Source organism: Selaginella moellendorffii, unplaced genomic scaffold (assembly GCF_000143415.4).
Source record: "Selaginella moellendorffii unplaced genomic scaffold, v1.0 SELMOscaffold_68, whole genome shotgun sequence".
NCBI lineage: Eukaryota > Viridiplantae > Streptophyta > Lycopodiopsida > Selaginellales > Selaginellaceae > Selaginella > Selaginella moellendorffii.
Genome location: NW_003314329.1, coordinates 971,143 through 989,843, shown reverse-complemented (window position 1 = coordinate 989,843; position 18,701 = coordinate 971,143). Strand labels below are relative to the sequence as shown.

At 50.9% G+C, this 18,701-nt stretch overlaps 7 protein-coding genes across 8 annotated transcripts; 2 read left to right on the top strand and 5 right to left on the bottom strand.

Moving 5' to 3' along the window:
• Positions 1-15: 15 nt before the first annotated feature.
• On the top strand, positions 16-1,905 carry LOC9653166 (pentatricopeptide repeat-containing protein At2g21090). The gene is made up of 2 exons (XM_024659445.1): positions 16-422; positions 546-1,905. The coding sequence occupies exons 1-2, from the start codon at positions 16-18 to the stop codon at positions 1,903-1,905; spliced, it is 1,767 nt and encodes a 588-aa protein (XP_024515213.1).
• A 14-nt stretch (positions 1,906-1,919) lies between these two features.
• Positions 1,920-5,880, bottom strand: LOC9653165 (probable serine/threonine-protein kinase SIS8). The gene is made up of 13 exons (XM_024659396.1): positions 5,118-5,880; positions 4,621-5,046; positions 4,453-4,556; positions 3,332-4,401; positions 3,245-3,285; positions 3,120-3,188; positions 2,960-3,060; positions 2,834-2,912; positions 2,674-2,772; positions 2,558-2,626; positions 2,437-2,486; positions 2,208-2,384; positions 1,920-2,140 (listed from the first exon to the last, which is right to left on the bottom strand). Exons 1-13 carry the CDS (start codon positions 5,592-5,594, stop codon positions 2,014-2,016), a joined length of 2,889 nt encoding a protein of 962 aa, XP_024515164.1. The 5' UTR covers positions 5,595-5,880; the 3' UTR covers positions 1,920-2,013.
• A 423-nt stretch (positions 5,881-6,303) lies between these two features.
• LOC9653379 lies at positions 6,304-7,778 on the bottom strand. The gene has a single exon (XM_002985473.2). The coding sequence runs from the start codon at positions 7,620-7,622 to the stop codon at positions 6,351-6,353; it is 1,272 nt and encodes a 423-aa protein (XP_002985519.2). The 5' UTR covers positions 7,623-7,778; the 3' UTR covers positions 6,304-6,350.
• A 51-nt stretch (positions 7,779-7,829) lies between these two features.
• LOC9653164 (RWD domain-containing protein 2B) lies at positions 7,830-9,835 on the top strand. 2 transcript variants are annotated; one of them, XR_002990194.1, is made up of 7 exons: positions 7,830-7,949; positions 8,356-8,634; positions 8,686-8,786; positions 8,842-8,953; positions 9,001-9,268; positions 9,325-9,394; positions 9,702-9,835. XR_002990194.1 is itself a non-coding variant. In XM_024659470.1 (6 exons), the coding sequence occupies exons 1-5, from the start codon at positions 7,899-7,901 to the stop codon at positions 9,247-9,249; spliced, it is 792 nt and encodes a 263-aa protein (XP_024515238.1). In that variant the 5' UTR covers positions 7,830-7,898; the 3' UTR covers positions 9,250-9,268; positions 9,325-9,615. The 2 variants fall into 2 exon arrangements, 1 of the variants encoding a protein (XP_024515238.1); XM_024659470.1 differs by lacking the exon at positions 9,702-9,835 and having other exon boundaries at positions 9,325-9,615.
• Positions 9,836-10,706: 871 nt separating this feature from the next.
• LOC9653163 (transcription factor ABORTED MICROSPORES) lies at positions 10,707-12,990 on the bottom strand. Its single transcript, XM_002985472.2, has 9 exons — positions 12,855-12,990; positions 12,586-12,786; positions 12,395-12,461; positions 12,260-12,331; positions 12,133-12,201; positions 11,497-12,072; positions 11,166-11,426; positions 10,944-11,114; positions 10,707-10,885 (listed from the first exon to the last, which is right to left on the bottom strand). The coding sequence occupies exons 1-9, from the start codon at positions 12,956-12,958 to the stop codon at positions 10,751-10,753; spliced, it is 1,656 nt and encodes a 551-aa protein (XP_002985518.1). The 5' UTR covers positions 12,959-12,990; the 3' UTR covers positions 10,707-10,750.
• Positions 12,991-13,485: 495 nt separating this feature from the next.
• LOC112340635 lies at positions 13,486-16,086 on the bottom strand. Its single transcript, XM_024659447.1, has 9 exons — positions 15,514-16,086; positions 15,307-15,436; positions 14,834-15,258; positions 14,696-14,776; positions 14,543-14,641; positions 14,309-14,476; positions 14,148-14,234; positions 13,989-14,060; positions 13,486-13,921 (listed from the first exon to the last, which is right to left on the bottom strand). Exons 1-9 carry the CDS (start codon positions 16,027-16,029, stop codon positions 13,589-13,591), a joined length of 1,911 nt encoding a protein of 636 aa, XP_024515215.1. The 5' UTR covers positions 16,030-16,086; the 3' UTR covers positions 13,486-13,588.
• On the bottom strand, positions 16,045-17,837 carry LOC9653378 (SUN domain-containing protein 1). The gene is made up of 2 exons (XM_002985471.2): positions 16,645-17,837; positions 16,045-16,409 (listed from the first exon to the last, which is right to left on the bottom strand). The coding sequence occupies exons 1-2, from the start codon at positions 17,800-17,802 to the stop codon at positions 16,116-16,118; spliced, it is 1,452 nt and encodes a 483-aa protein (XP_002985517.2). The 5' UTR covers positions 17,803-17,837; the 3' UTR covers positions 16,045-16,115.
• Between the last annotated feature and the right edge of the window lie 864 nt (positions 17,838-18,701).

Here is an 18,701-nt window from a genome sequence, read left to right as displayed (position 1 = left end):
AGTACGCCGCGCGGCATGGCGCAGTTCCTCCTCCACGCGAGCAAGAGCGACGATCCAGCGCTAGTCCTAGAGCAGCTCGAGAGGGCAGTGAGATCCCTAGAATCCTCATCGTCTTCCTCGGACAGCGTCACGTATGGATCATTGCTCCGGCGGTGTGGATCCGCGCGGGCGCTCTCCCATGGCCGCCGGATCCACGCCCAGATGATCAAGCACGGCCGGCTGCGCGGCGACGAGTTCCTCTCCAATCTCGTGCTCCAGATGTATGGCAAGTGCTCGATCGAGGACGCCAGCGAATTCTTCCACCGGATGGATCCCAGGAACCAATTCTCCTGGAACATCATGCTCTCGATCCTCTCCCAGAGCGGGCATCTCGATCGCGCGGAGAAATTCTTCTCGGGGATGCCCAGGAGGGACGTAGCGTCGTGGACCGCGATGCTCGTCGCCTACGCCAAGAGCAATCGCATCGATCGAGCAAAGCTTCTCTTCGATCAAATGCCCGAGAGGAACACAGTCTCTTGGAACGCGATGATCTGCGCATTTGCCAGAGAAGGGGATTTTGCGCGAGCGCTGGGGCTCTTCCGCGCGATGGACCTCGAGGGCGCTCGCCCGGATCGCGTGACCTTCGTCGCGATCCTCGACGCTTGCGGTCAGTCGCTAGCGATGGGGCTGGGGATGTGGATCCACGCCGAGCTCCTCACGGCCGGATTCCAGGGAGAGATCACGATCTCCACCGCGCTGGTGGAGATGTATGGCAGACTGGGCAAGATCGAGGACGCGAGGCGGGCTTTCGATCGCGCCACTGGGATCGATGGCGCTGGCGGCGACGCCGTGCTATGGGCAGCGATGCTCGCGGCCTATGCGATTAATCACTCTCCCTCCCAGGCGCGCGAGTTCTTCGAGAACACTCCTCCCAGGCTGCGATCCAGCGTCTCGTGGACGACGATGGTCACAACCTACGCCCGCGCCGGCGATCTCCACGCGGCGCGCCAGCTCTTCGACAAGATCCCGCGAAAGAATAACAACGTCGTCGCGTGGAACTCGATCATCACCGCGTATGCCCAGTCCGGGCATCGCCGCCGCGAGGCTCTTGATCTCTTCCGCGCCATGGATCTCGAAGGAATCGCTCCCGACAGCGTCACCTTCACCGCCATCATCGATTCGTGCTCCAGCGTCGCCGAGGGAAGGATCGTCCACTCCATTCTCACCGACGAGGGGAGAGGATGGATCGCCCACTTTGCGATCAAGACGGCACTGGTAGCGATGTATGGAAACTTTGGCCACCTCCGCGAGGCCAAGCTCGTGTTTGACGATCTTAAGCACCGCGACGTCAAAGCCTGGAGCTCCATGCTCGCGGCCTTTGCTCTAAACGGCCATAGCCACGAAGCTCTCGAGATCTTCCACGCCATGCAGCTCCACGGCTTCACTCCAAACTCCGTCACCTTTGTGAGCGTTCTTCTGGCCTGTGCTCACGCCGGCCTTCTCAGCGACGTCTACTCCCACTTTGCGTCCCTCTCGGCGGACTACGCCATAGCTGCGAGCTTGGATCACTATATGTGCGTCGTCGATGCTCTGGCGAGATCTGGAAGGCTCAGAGAGGCCGAAGATCTCATCGCCACCATGCCTTTTGAGCCGGATGCTGTGGCCTGGACGTCGCTTCTCAGTGCTTCCACTGCTGCTGGTGATTCTCACAGGGCCAGGAAGGCTGCGGAGTACGTCTACGAGCTCGATCCCACAAATGCTGCGCCTTATACTCTACTTTCTGGTCTCCATCTCGGCCCTGCTAGAAATGCTGCTTCTTCGTCTTCGTCTTCCTCGTCTTATTCCTCGTCTCGTTTGTCCGACCATGTAACCAAAACCGAAGACGATAGTTCCTGTCTTTCCACCCTGAACTTCTGTCAAATTTGACATCCTTGATCCTGTTTTTCTTCCTTCCTAGAATCCGTCTTCGACCACCTATAAATTACTGTACTTTACAGATACATTAGTAAACGGAGCCCCAGCCATTTTTTGTTCCTACGAAGCCTTGCGTGGTTGCTTTTGCTTACCTCCTCCTGCCTCCCCTTGCGAGGGGATAACAGGTCTTTGGAAAGGCCGCAGGGAATCCATTATTTCATGAAAACTTGGACGAAGAGCAGGATCGCTGCCACCAAAAGAAACGGAGGATTTGTTTTGTCAGGCGCTACAAAATCTAAGAAGGAAACACATACTTTTCCCAGCACTCCTGGATGATTTTTGCGATGGCGGGATCCATGTCCGCTGGGATGTCGAGCCTCCTGTTTTGAAAACCGACAGCCCCGACGACTTGCATTGAGTTCATTCCATGCCACGGCTGTTGCAGAGTAGCCAGTTCCCAAAGGATAACTCCAAAGCTGTAGACATCCGATCTGCAAACGAAAGGAGCTCGTGTCAATTTAGCAAAGCAAAGACGATTCTTACTTTTCGTTAGACGGTTCATTTCTTAATACTTCTGGTGCCATCCATTCAGGCTGTTAAAAACAAGTCCTCTCAAATCCAAAAAACTACCCAGGAGAAAAGTAAGGGAGTCTTGTGTACCCACCGTGCCTGCCTGTGACTTCGAAGACAAGAAAGTGTGATGTTTCATTCGAGACAATCCAAAGTCGCAAACCTGCAAATTTTCGTGTTACTAAACAAAACCGATAACTTTTACTGTACCTTCACAACCCAGTTTTTATCGACTAACAAGTTCGGAGATTTCAAGTCCCTGTGAACTATCATCGGGGTACTAGAGTGCAAATAGTTCATACCCTTGGCCTTTCAATGGTATCACGATCGTTACTAAATGCCATATCAAGAAAAAAAGAAATTTTCTTACCACGTCGAGAGCCATTCTCAGCCTTCTTCTCTCGTCAACCTGGTTTGAAGGCCGGTGAATCAGCTTAAACAAGCTCCCTCTGCACGCTCCAAATATCGACAATGATCCAAAACCGCATCAAAGTACCTTGGAAGAAACTCTGTTACAATCGACAGATTTGGCGGCCTGGTTACGGCACCCATGAAGAGAACCACATTTGGATGCCGCATTCTTCTCATCAATCGAACCTTTCGCAAGAAAAAAAAAACCTTGTAAAAAAAAATTCCCATGATGGTTTAGATTCCACCTCAGTAATAAATTCTTCCAAGGCATCGCCGGAGATATCCTGGTTCAAAAACTTCTTGATGGCAACTTCCTGCATGAATTTAATATGAGTCGTGAATTCAGGATACACTTGTCACAGTTACTTACAGTTCCATGCCACTCTCCGCGGTACACTTCTCCATAGGACCCTGCACACCAACATGAGTTCGCGTAAAAGAAGTTTAAACTCCTTACCAAGACCTATACGATCGCCAACACGCAACTCTCCCCACGGAATCTCCCACTCCGCAACATCAAGGATCGAGTCGGATTTGCTGATTCCTGTTCGACCATTTTCCAAGTCGCCCGCATCACCTTCAGATTCTCTGGAATTGTTTTTCTTCTTTGAACCACTGTGACTTCCTGATTCCTCTGTCCTGGTTTTGCTGTCCCCACTTCCACCTTTATCAGAATTCCCTGATCCACTTTCTGACTTGAGCACCACTGCAGCCGACGTAGCAGCGACTACAGCAGCGGTTGCTGTAGCTGCAGCAGTGATCGGAACTTCCAACGAACCATCACCGATGTCCGTCTTGGCTGCGGCCACCACCATCGACGAGGCTACAACAGCTGCTGTTATAGCTGAAGCAGCAACTGGTGAGTTCTTTATCAAGTTTGCCGGAAAGCTATTCTCGTGAACCGGCGTCAACACCGTTGGTGCTGCTGCTTGGGCCTGATAATAAGGCATCGGGCACTCGAGCGGTCGCCTGTCTCCTAGACCCTCCACAGACTTCAAGCGTTGTAATCTATCCTTTGCAGCCGCATCATCTGGTCTTGCAGCAGGCGATTTAGTTAAAAGAGGAGGTTTTCCTCGCTCTTTAACTCTCGCGACTCGACTGGGCCTCCTCAGATCCGGCCGCGCATCAGTAGACCTCTGCTGTGGTTCCGTAGGGGATAACTCCGCTAGGAACTCTGGAGGTGCAACTATCCCGCTCTCCAGTAAAACGTCTTGTAGCTTTTGTGCAAGTCCGGGATTCTCCTTGGCCGCCTCGATCATGTATTGTGACATGTCTTTGGCTTTCGTTTGACGAGCCCCGGGTGCTCCAATGCCTTCTGTCCAGGAGGGTGATCTTCCGTGAGAAGGCCCAGGACGACGCTCAGCGCCAGCGCCAGCGCCCGCAAGAGCATTCTCGAAATCAGCGGGCTCACTGTGGTGCCTTTGCCCAAGGTGTGTGTCGTGGTTCAGCGGAACGTTCTTCTCGCTCGCAGGACCGTCTGAAGGTATAAGCGCCCCAGGAGCACCCATGAGATCGATAATATACTCCCTACAACCATCAAGATTAGTGCAAGAAGAAGCACGAAAGGTAAAACCGCACCTGCTATCAGCGTCCTTAATAATATTCACAGCTCCCTCGTCCACTCCAGTATAGTGCTTTCCTTTCACGAGTCGACAGGGAATACCAACAGAGTCAGCCAAAACCTGGAAACTTAAAATGAAGGAAAAGGTGAGCGAAAACGAAAAGAAAGTCCGCTTTCTGAATTACCTTGAATAGTAGAGCTCGATGTCTAGCCAAGCCAATCTGAAGATAGCCTAGAGGTAATATGTTGCTCTTGAGAGAAGTCCTCAACTCCCAGCTTGTAGTCCTCCAAACAGAGATCATGTCGACGTCGTTCTCGACAGCCCCTCCCATTTGCTCAGCCACCAAAACAGCAATCTTTTGCGCCAAAGCACTCGGACCCCCCGTGCACTGAGCTCGAGTGCGAGCAGCACTCTTTTCCAGGTTCGCGAGCTCGCTGTCTGTTAATCTGTTGACGAGAACAACTTCCCAGCTTGCAGCATCGGACAGAGGCTTCATTTGCAAATCCACAAGAGATGGCATCTTCGTGGGATAAACTGGATCACACGCCACACCGTATACGTCATAGAACCCGTCCACCACACTGTCATCGTAGGACAGAGCATTGTATGCCTGCGATCAGAAAAACAAAACGTTATTCTCCTAAACAAAAGCAACAAAAGAAGGAAAAAAATGTTTTTTACCCAATACCGGTATGTAGCCATGTCCGCCTGTGAAGTCGTAGAACGCTCGGGACACAAACCAAGGCTGATTCTTTTCACAGCTTCGATCTCCGCGACCTCTGGATCAACTGGCTGGTTGACGCTGAGAGCTATGGCGAGCTGGACCTGATACTCCTCCTCGAGAGATCCATACGATGAAAACGTTTTCCCAGCTTGTGACGATGGCGTTACTGACGAGGAATCGTTGGTGGTGCTCACTCTGGCAGGAGCTGTGGTGCCTTCCACCCGCGCTCTAGCACCACTTCCTCCTCCCCCGTGGTGAGACGAAGTATCACTCGAGGCGGTGGATGGTCTGGAGGTGAGAGACGAAATCCAGTCGGAAATGCTCGACAAAGTGGAACCCGACGGCGATGGCGCTGATTCCTGCTGCTGCGAAGATCTCCCACTCTCTACGCTACTACTCCCTACTAAGTGGAACTTACGCAGGAAGTTCTTCATATTATCGCCGGAATCGATGCTCCAGCGCCGAGAATGTGGCCGCTCCTCTGAGATTGCGGCGAGCAATCGCTACGCCGCGGCTGCCGCTGCCCCTCCCTCGCTCTCCTCGCTCGATTCATCGCCGTCTACCATTTTCACACATTCCTCCTCAGCTCACACTCTGGCAGCTCCATCCTGTCTGATGCTGCGCTGCCGCCGCTGCTCCAGCGCCTCCTCTTCCTCATCCAGCACTCGCTCGCTCACGCGCATAAGCCCTAATCCATCACAACCCTAGATCCAAATAATCCCAAAATGGTCAACAGTGCGACATAATCATTTCGCCCATAATAGTTTTTTTTTTGCTCCATCGCGGCTGGATAATGTTTGTCCATGGATGGACGGCTTCTCCATTGGAGGCTCGTGTATAAATTCCATGGCTTTGCGTGTGCGATTGGTAAAAATTACATCTTTGGTATAGCTCCGAGAGATGTTCTTGTGATCGTGATCGGTGAAAGATGAGGTAAAAAACTATTATCAATATTCTATTCTTGTATGAGACCAGTGTTCTTCCGAGAAGATTGGGACCAAAAATCACATCTTACTTTGAGAGATTCGTCATCGCAGTAAGAGGAAAAATACCTTTTCTTTTACTATACCAATATTCTAGACGAGTGTTCTTCCGGGAAGATTGGGACCAAAAACCACAGCTTAGAGGTGATCGTCATCGCAGTAAGAGGAAAAATACGTATTTCTTTTATCAAAGATGAGGTAAAGAAACTATACCAGTATTCTATTCGTGTATGAGACGAGTGTTCTTCCGGGAAGAGTGGGACTCGGTGGTGACGATGAAGACGACGATGACGATTTCACCATCGCTGCCTGGAAAGCTTTGTGCAGTCTCGAAATCTCTATATTCTCGACTCTCGAATCCCCAGCAGTAGCAGACTCGTCACCCAAGACCGCCGCCGTGAGAGGAACTACAAACTGGCGTTGAGGCGGAAGTTCTTCCGAGGATGATGATCTCACTGGCGGCGGCGGCTCCCAGAGCGACGAAGCTTTGGCGGAGGCGGCCTCCTCATATCGCCACCGAATCGCCAGCGCGTCGGCAATGGGACGAACCACGAGAATTCCTTCGCCCACCGTCGTGCACAGCAGCACCGTCAAGAAGCCCAGGAATCCCACCGCCTCGAACAGCGGCTCGCTGGGCCGGGAGAGCACCGAGAGCCCCAAGAACACGACGTGGATCGGCAACAGCAGCGCCACCGCGATCACCAGCGCGTACACCCGCAGCTGGAGCCTCCGGTTGATCACCAGCGCCGCCATCTTCCAGCCCAGGTAGAGGAAGTAGATCACGTAGACGCAGCCAAACATCCCAAGAACAACGGTGCTCAGGAGAGGATACGTGCACACCGCCGCCGCCACCACCACCTTTTCCCTCTCCTCCACCTCCATCGCCTGGAACACCCGCGTGAAGTAGTGCGGGAGCTTGAATCGATCGACGAATCCTCCGCCAGCCCTGTAGCTCGCACTGCCCTCCTCCTCCCGCCGCCCCCAAACAATCGGGCTCACCACCACCAAGAACACTTGCGCGAGGAACACCGGAGCGCAAAATCCCAGCACCGAGACGATCACTCTGCCGTTCCATCTCTTTCTCGGCGTGAAGGGAGCGCTGCGGATGGATCCCTGGACGAGGAACAGCGCGGTGAGGAAGAAGCACGGTTCGAGAATCCCCAGCGACGAGAGAATGTAGATCTTGCAGCTGGTGACTTGCCACCGGAATCCAAGCCTGTGGAGGAACCAGCCCTTCTTTCGCAGCAGTGGCAGCCGGAGGAGCTCGCCCAATCCCCAGAGAACCGCGAAGAGGATGAGAATGAGGCGAACGATCCAGAGGGAATTAAAATGCCTGAGCGCCAAGAGATTGTCGTGGTGGATCTTGGAGCGGAAGTGGAGAACATAGGCCGCGCAGAGGACGCCGAGGATGAGGAGCACCAGCACCAGGAGCAGCGTCGCGAAGCCAAGCGCGTCCACGGCAGAATTGGGGAGGGGCATCGAACAAGCCCTTCATCAGCGGCGAGCTCACCAGCATCCTAGGACCGTGATCTAGCTGCCGAGCTCGCCGCCGCGATCGCACCGCTTACGCCTCGGATGCCGCGAGCCACTGCGCCAGCGCCATCGCCATCACCATCAGAGATCCATTCCGTCCGCCCTAGCAAGTAATTTCCTTTAGCCCTAAAAAATTCTTCTTTAATGCTGCTTTCCTTCTCTCCCACTAGGGTTCTTCTTTTCCAAAATGGGCGGCGGCGGCGGCAGCGCGGAGCTAGAGCTATGGATGGACGCCGCCACACTTCCGCGAATCTCCAGCGGCAGCTAGACGAGGTACAATGTTTGCTTGTGATCGATTGTTCCTACTTTTTCTGCGGATGAAATTCGTCGCTTTCGATTTCTTTCCTCTTTTCATAGACGCTTCTCGTGATAATTTATAAAGGTCTTTCTTTCAATGTGCGTCGGTCATATGCAAATGTGGTTTAGCGCATTGCTGAAAATTCTCTGCGGATGAATCTCGTCGCTTTCGATTTCTTTCCCCTTTTCATAGACCCTTTTTGTGATAATTTCATAAAGGTCTTTCTTTCTTTGAATGTGCATCGATCAAATGCAAATTTGGTTTTGCGCATTGCTGAAAATTCTCTTTGGTCGATGCTGGAAAACTTTCTTCCACTGTGAAGAATTTCTGATAAGTTTTCTATGGTTTTCTGATTAAAAAAAAAAAATTCTCGATCCACAGGTGGAGGCTTTGCGGTCTATATACTCTGGCCAGGGAGAGTTTGAGGCTGGCTATGGTGGCTCTGTCTCGTTCACTGTCCACCTTAAGTTGCTTGAGTGTTTAAGCATCCAGTTCACCTTCCCGGACGACTATCCAGAGAGCCAAGCGGTGGCTGTCAACGTGAGATGCCATGGAAGCGTTGCAAGAGATCAACTTGACAGCTTAAATCGAGCGGCAGCCAGCGTTGCCGAGGGAGCTCTCGGACAGGAATCGACTCTTTTAGTGCTACAAAAAGTACAGGTAAGTTTCTTCTCGCTTCCATTTTGGAGGTTCTTAACCTGTCTTGTGTAGGACTTGGCTTGGCGGATATCAGAAAACGATCAAACCACTGAATCCTCCAACGCTTCATCGATGTCTGGAGCGTCACAACTCCTAAAGAGAAAACTCTTTTGGTTTGTTTTCTTTTGTGAATCTTTAACAATTTCTAGCTCGATCACTTTTGTGAAGGTTTCATCACATCAAGTCCACGCGGAAAAGGAAATGTATCGTGGAGTGGGGAAAGGAACTTCGTGTGGGTGGCTACTGCAAGCCTGGCTTTCCTGGTATTCTAATCATTGAGGTATGTGTATGTGTGTTGTTTCACATCATGATTGTCCATTTGTCCAGGCTGAAGACACAAATATTACCGAATATGTGAAGAGAGTTCGTCACTTGAGATGGCAAGCTATGAATTTGCGGGCTCTCGAGGAGGAGCAGTGTCCTGCTGGCCGCAACATTGACGAGCTGCGCCGGTTCAAGACGACTCAAATCGAAGAGCTCGGCGAGACTGACATGTCGAAGCTCGCAGCACTTTGTCGAGAAGCGGCACTAGAACATATGTTCTTGAGCGCGCTAAAGATTGGGAGTGGTCACTGAAACCATGCCTTCAAAGCAGGTTTGTTTTCTGTTTGTGTGTTTCTCTTCTCACCTTCTATAACGCGTAATTGGCAGTGCTTACAATGGCTTGCGATGGATCAGTAAAGCTCCATTCTCGCTCCAACTAGGAGGCCACGAATTCCTTGTAAGTTTTTCTTCCCTTCTAGAGGCTAGAATGGCGATGATGTCTATAGAAATTTCACAGTTTGTCTGAAGGCAACATGAGTGAAAATTTCACCGAGTTGCTGAGCCAATTAGATGAATCCCTTCTTTACTCGTGGCAGTGATGACCAGTTATTTCACAGTTTCTGATGATAGATGTGAGTGACAATCCATCCATTTTCTGCTGAGTCACGTGAAAGAAAACTCTACTCTGATTTTCAGACTAGTTCTGGAAACTAAATCTTTTTCAAGCTTATTGTCATGGTTTTACATTTGTCAATGATGTTCAGGTAAAATCGATGGTAATCCCATGCCCCGACTTGTAATGGCCCCAATCATTGAACGACATAACTTCGAAGCACTGTAAGCTTTCGGTGAAATAGCTGAAGCGTTTGATATGTTGGGCTGAACGGCCTTAAGACTATACCTAGCACCAGCAGCTCTGAGATTTGAAACCGTGCCAGTAGCAAGATCGTAAAAGCCGGAAAAACTAGAGCTTGGTACATAGCTTGCTGCCTCTACATTTTATTTTCTATGTCCTAACATTTATCGCGAGAAATGGAAGTTTGCATCGATGGATGCAAACTTTACAACCTTTACAGCTTTACTTTTGCTTTTTGTTAAACATACAGTAAATCTTTCTTTTTTCGTTCTATTTAGCAAGAAAAATCATTTAGCTATGGCAAATAACAAATAAAAAGAAATTTATTAGTAATTTTGTGAAGAAGTTTAGTAAACTCAAAGTATACAACTAAAAACTTCAATTAAATATAAACAAAACATAAACTAGGAATACCCAATGGTTAACCAAGAATTAAAGAAAATCAACACTCAAGTGGTTAGAAGATTGAATGAAACTCCCTGTGAAGGCCCAGAAACTCCAACCATACCATCCATTTGTGGTTCTAAAATGACCCCATCCATTAAAAGAAGTAATCTCAAAACACTGCAAATCCTCTACAAAATAACTGTAAGTGGGATTGTTGTCTTCTATCTCATGCCTTCCATATTCCATATTCAACCACCTAGCAATTGCATTCCTCTTATTGTGATCTTTGCAATCTAAGAGCTGCCGGGACACTCCGGGCTTGAAATTATAACCATCCTCTAAAATCGTGAAGTTAGCAACGTTGTTATACTCAACACTCTTACAAGAACAGTCTGAGCCTGAGCCTCTAAATAACATAATCAGTATGGAAATTGAAAAAACTAAACCCCCGAAATCCATGTTGTATACACTCCAAGTGGAAGTTACATTTATGTTCGAAATTGATGATAAATAGATATTTGTCATGGAAGATTGGAAATTCCATCACTTTTAACTTGGCAGCATTCTCGTTTACCCATCAATAGTTATCACTCCCATATGAGACTCAGACACAAGCGACGAGCTGCTTCGCGCTTCTGGCTGCGATGTCATTTCCAAGAGCGTCTCTTTGACCTGCTCAGCTTGCATCAGTTCCTTGTCCCGCATCTACAGTAGCCAAAACTTCACTCGATAAAAGCGAAAAGAACCACAGCAAAAACGTTACCTCAGCATTGAAAACGTTAAGGACTAATCCTCGAAACGTGGTGATGTTTGCATGCAGGACGTCCAAACCCAGCGCATCCAGTGCCTGCATCAGTTTCACAAACACCCCCGGCCGCTTCTCACAAAAGATCCTCAGAGTTAGCAAGTGAGCATCCATTTTGCTCACCTCCACCTGAAAAAACATTGTAAGACTTGCCGTGTGTTTTTGTTGCAAAGCACTTACCTGCATTGGCTGCGTGAGATCTTCCACTTTCTTGTCGTTGATATCATCCGCTTTCAAGGCACATTTGTTGGTGTCAACGTCTGCAATCGTGATTCCTTCGCTCCCAGGGTGCTTGTGTCCTCCACCACAAACGTCTGTCATTGTGGGGATATTGTTGGCAGCCTGAGAATCGTCCTCCAGTTCGTCCTGCAGCTCCTTAACTTGCTGTTGTAGCTCCTTGACGTACTCAATGGCATCGCCCAAGATTGATGCTCTGTCCATCTGTTGAGACACAGGAAACCACCCTGTCAGTCATTCACCTTCATTTATAATGTCAGTCTCAAATCGTTACCTTGGTTATCTTTGGGACCAATGCTCGGAGAGAGTAGAGGCGCTCGTTAAGCTTCTTCCTCCGCTTCCTCTCGGCGACCAAGTTCTTGGACAAGTGCCGCCGCCCAGAGCGGCCGGTGGCTTTCTCATCGTCTTCGTCCACCTGGTCGCTGCAATCTGACGAATCAGCGCGCGTCTCCTGCTTGACTTCGGAGTTCTCTTTGGAGACGCCGCTGCCGTGAGGAGACTCCGAGAAGCTGTGATTTGGAGGAGCAAGAGGAGGGACGTCTTGCAGCCCCTGCACAAATGGCGGCCCTTGTTTCTCGGGGCGGGAACAGTCAACTTGCTTGTCAAAGTGGTCCGACGGTTGACCACCCGTTTTAGAGGGCTGCCCAAGGAAGTTGAGCTGAGTCGGTGCCGCGATGTTCAGTGAGAACTGATTGTCGGAAAATCCTACGTCGTGTTCCCAAGGGTGAGTGTCCAGCGCCGAAGTCCAGTGCACCTGGTCGCCATGGCCGTTGAAGTGCTTGTCTAAACCATCTTCTTGGTTCTTGTACAGAGATTTGAAGCCTTGCTGGTCAACGTTCTCCTGGAAACCCTGACAGTGGAAAAGAAAGGTACATAACAAGCCAGTTTGCATGGAATTGTAATTGCCAACCTGAAAATCCTGCCATGGATCCCCACACTTTGCTTTTACACTTTGAATGACCATGGCATTCTCGGCAATCTGCAACAAAGAAAAGAATCAATGCTTTGTCATCTCACTTCTAGCATATCAAAAGCACCTGGCTTGACGATCCGAGCTCCACGATTCCATTCTGGATTGGAATGTAAACTTTGGTTTGCACGCCTTCGTGCTGTAAGCAAAACCTCCGTTACCACGACGACACAATCTCTAAGTAAAATCCCTCCTTATATACCTGGTTACTCTCCAGCGAGAAGTTAATCCAGCGAGGCTGCCCTGACAAAAGCACCTGAGCGTGAACACTGCCAAGAAACCACCAAAGCGTAAGTACACAAACAAGAGTTTCGTGACATATGATAGCACACGCACGAAGCTAAAGGACTCACTACAGTTTCTCTGTGCGAGCGAGCTCATACTTGTTCTTACCCGGCCGAATCAAGAGGAATGGAAGGAGAGAGCGTCATGGCGGAGAGAATCGTACACGTCTTTGTTGATGGATGGGGGAACGAGATATCGGGACAAGGCGCTCCTCCATCCAGGTAGTGAGGCTGTGGCGAGAAAAAATCCGCTCCAATTCCATGGCCTGCTGTCACTCCGCCACAACAGCAGCCCACCCAATCGATAAACCTGCGAGCGATGAGCCACAAAATCCTCGACACAGGTCTTTCCACGCTAGCGAAGAACATATCCCATACCTCTGATCGTCGTTGAGCTTCCAGTAGACGACGTAGTCCCAGCCCTTGCCATTCACCAGCGATCGCAGCCTTTCTTGGAGCCCGGGGACGATCGCCTTGGCCATGATCGCGGCGCCGCAAGATTCTCCGAAATTCAGCCGCCTGTGACGACGATCTACGCCGGCAACCGATCAGAGAAGCTCCCGAGCTCCCGATCAGAGAATGCGCTGCCAAGATCCCGAGAAATTCATCCACCTGTGACGGTAATCTCGCCGAGGAGCGATCGCGGCGTCATAATCTCTCCAAGAAGCTCCCCGATCGAGCCGAGAATGCGCGCGCTCACCCCTGCGGCGCCTAGGCCTTGGCGACGTCCTCGCGGTACTTGCGAGCTCATTCTAGACCTAGCTCACTCTAAAAACAAACACCACCACACCAAGAGAGATGGATGGAAGGAAAGAACTGCGTCACCGCACGGCGGCCGTTTGCCGCACATGACATCCCCATGAAGGAGGATGACGTGTGCCCACGCTTGGTTCCCAGAATATTCTTCCCCGCCGCACGGCATATTCCGTCCGTAGTTGACCCGTCAGTCATCGCCAGCTTTCTGTTACGCAAATTCATCATTCCATTCCATTTTTTACCTCGCAAGCGATGTGACAAAAAAGTATTTGCTGGGGTAAATCGGGGACAAAGAGCGTGCGTGGGTTCGAATCCCACTCCTGAGATTATATAGCTTTTATCTACGTATGCGTTCTTCACCACTGCTTCTTGTTGCCTCCTTTCTTCTTCTTTCGATGGCCTTGCTTGGACGACGACGAGGAAGCTTGCTGTTGCTGGTGATGGCTTTGCTGCTCGCCGTGAGAAGAACTCGCGCCTCCAAACATCCCGGAAGCCATCGCCTTCTCGAACCAGTCGTAAAACTCTTGCTCGTTCATCGTCTCCGCCATGTCGGGGAATGGAAATCCTTCGGCAACGTTGCCTTTCCTGCCTTTTTTCGATGAAGATCCTCCTCCTCCTCCTCCTCCCATGGCTGCCTGTGTGCTCACGAAGAACGAAGGCTTGTGCGTGTTTGCTGGACACTTCATGCCCTGTGGACGGAAGCCAGGAAACAATGTCTAAGTTTTCAAGAGACGGAGTTTTAATGAGCTCCGTTACCTGGCAAATCGCCCAGTCCGTTACGTTGAACACCATGTCTCCAGCGCAAGCGTATGCTTGAGGAACATCCACCTGATAGAACAAAAAAAAAAAAAAAAAACACGCACTACGGCTCATCTTCACAACCAAATTGCGTCCTACATTCAACTGGTTACCAACCTTTTGGAACAAACCAAAGAAGACAGCATGACCAAATTGTTCTACCCAGCCGTCTCCATCCTTGGCCGGATGGAATTCCTGACACTCCTGGCATAATTGACACGGACGAGAATATCACCTCCGAAATCTAAACTGATTGTGAGGAACTAACAAATACGTACTTGACACCACCTCGCGTGTTGCTTATTCCTGTCCGTAGGCGTCCACATGTGGAGCTGCTTGCAATTCTTACAGACAATAGGCCGTGCGTCAACTAGCTCGGCTTCAGCTCCCTCGTCTTGGTGATCGAGATTGTGACACCCACAATCTGGCGACTCACACCTGCCGTTCTGTTTGTCGCAGACAAGCAAGCAAATCATTAGCGAAGAAAAATCCCGCTTGGGTCCGAGCTTTACCTTATGGAAGCCAAAGCCGTTTCGTCGAAAGTTCATGATTAACTCCTCCCTGCGCAAATCATCGTCGTAAGATTTCTTCTTCGCAGTGTCCAGAAGAACCTGCAAGGAAGACTGCATTATAGTATGACTGTCAAGAGTAAAGTGTGATTCGGCCTCATAAGCATTTTGTAATCGCTTAAACGACTCTTCCGCTTTTGCGTTTCCCTTGTTTTTATCAGGATGAACCAACATTGCCTGCACCATAATCGTCAACCAAAACTGGACAAGGAAAAACAGAAAAGAAGATCAAACCTTTTTCCTGTACTCTCTTTTCAGAGCGGACTCTTCGCAAACTTCAAACCGTTGGAAGCCAAGAACTGCATAGTGATCCCCGGACCCCAGAATTCGTGCAACCTCTTCCTCTGCCACCGTTTGGTCGACATCAGGAGCACCACTTACGGAAGGCGAATTCTCGTCTTCAGCAGCACTGCTAAATCTTTGAGTTTGAGAACTGGACTTGGGAGCTGCCTTGCCTTTACTAAACCGATCGTGTACCTTTTCACTTTGTCTTCTCTGCTCGACAGTAGCGACCAAGTAAACGATCACGTCACTGGACACGAAGGACAGGCCACAGCAGAGAAACACTCCAAGCCACCCTCCATGGACCTTGCACGAGTAAACCGCGTAGAGCAAGAGGATGATCCAGGCGGCAGGCTGCTGGAAAAGGTAGAGAGTGCCTGGAGCACGACGGTGAGAAGAAATCCACTTCACCAAAAGTCACTGACCTGCAATTAAGACGACTGCGAACGTCGTCCAGAAGCTCCCATACATCCACGAAACAGAAGCTCCATACAAGCTCAGGACGATGAAACCTGGAGTTAATCCAAGGAAAAACGATGTGACTATCGTGACCACCTGGAAGAGAAGAAAAAACTATGTATGAAGCAAACAAAATGGAGAAAGAAGCAAAGGCCAAAGCTTGGAGAACTTACAGTGGCAATGGCGATGGAGAGGAATCCTGCGAGCACCGCGAGGTTGAGAATGGAGCACCAAAAAATGAGGCACAAGGCCGCGGAGCTCAATCGCAAGACCGATTTGATCCCTCGCAGCGAACAGTCAAGCGTAGCGACGAGAAGAATCAGGAAAAACCTGCCAGCGAATATGCCCCATCTCTCCACTCCCGGCCACCACCGCTCGACGACCTTCCCGGCCCTCGATCGAATTGTCGCCATGACTGGCACCAGCTTGTCGACGAATCTCAACAGCGCGGCCTGGAGCGCCAGCAGCGTCGGCTCCTGCTCGGCCCACTGCCGCGCCTGGAGAATGTAGCGATTGATCGACCCCCATTTCCGCGACAAACCCCTCGCTTGCTGCTGCCTCCGCCTTATACTGCCGATGAAATCCCTACCATCCGGCGCTGCCGCGCGCTGTGACGAGCTTGCCGATCGATTGGAAGAAGCTCGGCCGCGGCTGCCACGCCGCGAATCCCAGCTCGCTTCATCTGCCATAGCTCATAGCTTAGGTTTAGGGCTCCTCCACACACATTTGTTCAAACACAATGTATATAAAAGAATTTACAGGAAGAACAAGAGCTCTAAAAATGCTGTGGCGATGGCTCAAAGCCGTGGACGCGAACTCTGTAAAGGCAAGTGTGAGAGGCGCTACCGTGGTTGGATGTAATGTGGATTCGCACGGTGTTGATCAGCTCCCTCGACACTTCTTCCGGGAAGCTAAAAGTCTGGATGTTTGATCCATCCAAACTATAGCTGAATTCTCCCAGCAAGAGCTTCTTCACTGGCCGCGCGATCGTCCCGGCTTGGATGCTTCGCTCCAGCCAGCCAAAGACGCGGAAATCTTTGGGAGCGCTCGTCACGTCGTAAGCCACGCTCTGGAAGAAAGAGGATGAACCAAACTTTAGTCTCGAGAGCTTGAAGAAAACGCTGGACTAAGTTTCTCTCGATCGAAGTTTTCTATCTCTGTCTCGCTCAAACAGTCGAAGAAAGAAAGAGGAAGAACCAAACTCTAGTCTCGCCAGATTAGCGCTAAGCTAAGTTTCTCTCACTCCCGGATCAAGGTCTCTCGCTCAAACACTCGGAAAAAAAGGGAGAGGGAGGAGATCATACCTTTGGGACGTGCTCGATCGTAATGGCGTCGGGATGTATGTGAGTTCTCAGCGCAATCTCCACGAAAACATTGCTTCCTTTGAGTGGAAGGCACTGACCCGGCTCGCCATAGCTCGGCTCCAAGACTTTGTGAGCCATGGGATGCCTCACCGCGCCTCCGGCCGAGAGCCCAGCTCCAAGAATGCTCAGCCACCCCGCCCGGCCACCCGTGAAAAATCCCTCCGAGTGCTCGATGATCTTCCCTCCTCCACTGCCAAGAGCATAGTCCACCCGACCGATTCCATCCGCCGAGTGCTTCTCCAGCTCCGCTTCCACGATCTGTCTCGCAGCGATTCTCACGTCGTCCAGAGTGAGAGATTTTCCAGACTCTTCCGCTGCTCGCTGCTGGATAATCGACGCGATGAGTTCCATCCCTTCCTTCTTCGTGAGAAGCCCGTCCTGCGTGAGCCTTTGCACGGAAGAATCCATATCCTCCACCTGTGATTTCAAGTTCATGATGCTCGTCTCTAGAGCCAACGCCTGCTCCTCGATCTTGTCCTCCACATCTCTCCTCAGCCCCTCGATCTCCTTCCCGATCTTCATATCCACAAGCTCGAGCTGGACTTGCATCCACTTGGTCGTCTTCCTCGAGAAATCCTCCAGCTCTTTCATCTGGGCGATCGAGATCCCCGGTGCTACCCCTGGATCCCGGCTCCACTTCCAGGCAGTAGTGGCCATCACTGCCAGCATCACAGCGATGAAGACCGGCTTGGAGAAGAGCGGCCCCGCGAGATGGTGGTGAGTCTCCGCCCCCGGCCGCGAAGAACTATCCTGCTTGTGTGAAGATCTAGCTACCTTGTTACCTGTCTTGGGCGCCCGAAGCGATGTCTTGCGCAGCGGCGACGACACCGCCTCGCCCTCCCCATTCCCGACGCTGCAGCACGTCTCGCAGCCGCCATTGGCCGTGTTGCTCGCGGGATTCGCAGCGCCAGCAACGGCGGCAGCGCCGCCATTGTCGATGCCCTGTTCTTCCGGAGCTGCTGCGACCATGGAGTGAGACCTAGAAGTGGGAGGACGCTTCCTCGCCCTAGAGGGAACGGCGGGAGCGGCGGGAGGAGGAGGAGGAGGAATCGAGCCGGAGGTGGCGGTGGAGGTGGAATTCACGGCGGCAGCCAGCATCTCATCCGCCCGCACGACGAGAGAAAGAGAGGGAAAAAAATAGCTCAAGCCCTAGATAACCGATCCCGATCCAACGGTAAAGAACAAAGATTTTAGGGTTTGTTACTTTTGGATCTTCTAAAGGTCGCTTTAAAGAGATAAAATTAGGGCTTAAAGGCTAGTTTTGGAAGTTAGAACTTTCTCTTCATTGGTGTTGGCAAAGTCCGATGCAAAGATTAAACAAAGAACCAAAGAATCTTTCGTCACTCTTTGATCACCCCAATTATACTTGACTAGATCCTATTTTCGCAAGAACTCTAGTACTACTTCGTCTTCTCGCAGCGATGGATGAAGCATCGTCTCTTGATCTTAACTTGTCCCCGACTACTCCATCCTCGTCGTCCCAATGCAACTGCGATAGCACAACAAGATCATCGAGCTGGTCAGTATAAACTCACCTCCAAAAAATCACTCTTTCGTTCTTCCTCTTGCTCGTCACGATTCCAATCCTTAGCGTTGCACTGCGTTTGCGAATTATTCTTTTACCAGCTGCTGTCAGATGCCACCACCGCCGCCACCTCCAAAGCCTCGTCCTCGGCCTCGACTCCGGCCTCGCAGCCTTTCCTCCATGGCCGCTTCTTCGTGCAGCAACGAGCCATCGTCTTCCAGGCCTTACGAGTGCCGCTTCTGTCCGATGAAGTTTGCAAAGTCTCAAGCTCTGGGAGGACACATGAATCGGCACCGCCAAGGTGAGAGAAACTTAGAGCGCATCGTCTTCTATACTTTGATCTTGCAGAGAGAGAGCGCGAACAGCTGCTGCACGCACGAAGACTCGTTATGGAACAAGATTGGGCTACCGGTGCTCTCATGTAAGTATAAAGGCGAATTTTGATCCGCCACCAAAACTTTGCTCCTGTGCT

Excerpts from the sequence above, each read along its gene's own strand:
- LOC9653163 (XM_002985472.2), bottom strand. The coding sequence starts at position 12,958 with ATGGCCAAGGCGATCGTCCCCGGGCTCCAAGAAAGGCTGCGATCGCTG. Across the intron at positions 12,462-12,585 it reads ATTCCTCTTGATTCGGCCGG|TGTTCACGCTCAGGTGCTTT; the intron begins GTAAGAACAAGT and ends GTTTCTTGGCAG. Across the intron at positions 10,886-10,943 it reads TTAACGTTTTCAATGCTGAG|ATGCGGGACAAGGAACTGAT; the intron begins GTAACGTTTTTG and ends TGGCTACTGTAG.
- LOC9653166 (XM_024659445.1), top strand. The coding sequence starts at position 16 with ATGGCGCAGTTCCTCCTCCACGCGAGCAAGAGCGACGATCCAGCGCTA. Across the intron at positions 423-545 it reads CCCAGGAGGGACGTAGCGTC|AGAAGGGGATTTTGCGCGAG; the intron begins GTGGACCGCGAT and ends CGCATTTGCCAG.
- LOC9653165 (XM_024659396.1), bottom strand. The coding sequence starts at position 5,594 with ATGAAGAACTTCCTGCGTAAGTTCCACTTAGTAGGGAGTAGTAGCGTA. Across the intron at positions 4,557-4,620 it reads ATCGAGCTCTACTATTCAAG|GTTTTGGCTGACTCTGTTGG; the intron begins GTAATTCAGAAA and ends TTAAGTTTCCAG. Across the intron at positions 3,189-3,244 it reads GCGGAGAGTGGCATGGAACT|GAAGTTGCCATCAAGAAGTT; the intron begins GTAAGTAACTGT and ends AAATTCATGCAG.
- LOC9653379 (XM_002985473.2), bottom strand. The coding sequence starts at position 7,622 with ATGCCCCTCCCCAATTCTGCCGTGGACGCGCTTGGCTTCGCGACGCTG.
- LOC9653164 (XM_024659470.1), top strand. The coding sequence starts at position 7,899 with ATGGATGGACGCCGCCACACTTCCGCGAATCTCCAGCGGCAGCTAGAC. Across the intron at positions 7,950-8,355 it reads TCCAGCGGCAGCTAGACGAG|GTGGAGGCTTTGCGGTCTAT; the intron begins GTACAATGTTTG and ends CTCGATCCACAG. Across the intron at positions 8,954-9,000 it reads CTGGTATTCTAATCATTGAG|GCTGAAGACACAAATATTAC; the intron begins GTATGTGTATGT and ends CCATTTGTCCAG.
- LOC112340635 (XM_024659447.1), bottom strand. The coding sequence starts at position 16,029 with ATGGCAGATGAAGCGAGCTGGGATTCGCGGCGTGGCAGCCGCGGCCGA. Across the intron at positions 15,259-15,306 it reads CGCAGTCGTCTTAATTGCAG|GCACTCTCTACCTTTTCCAG; the intron begins GTCAGTGACTTT and ends GTCGTGCTCCAG. Across the intron at positions 14,235-14,308 it reads AACACGCGAGGTGGTGTCAA|GAGTGTCAGGAATTCCATCC; the intron begins GTACGTATTTGT and ends CAATTATGCCAG.
- LOC9653378 (XM_002985471.2), bottom strand. The coding sequence starts at position 17,802 with ATGCTGGCTGCCGCCGTGAATTCCACCTCCACCGCCACCTCCGGCTCG. Across the intron at positions 16,410-16,644 it reads CGATCGAGCACGTCCCAAAG|AGCGTGGCTTACGACGTGAC; the intron begins GTATGATCTCCT and ends TCTTTCTTCCAG.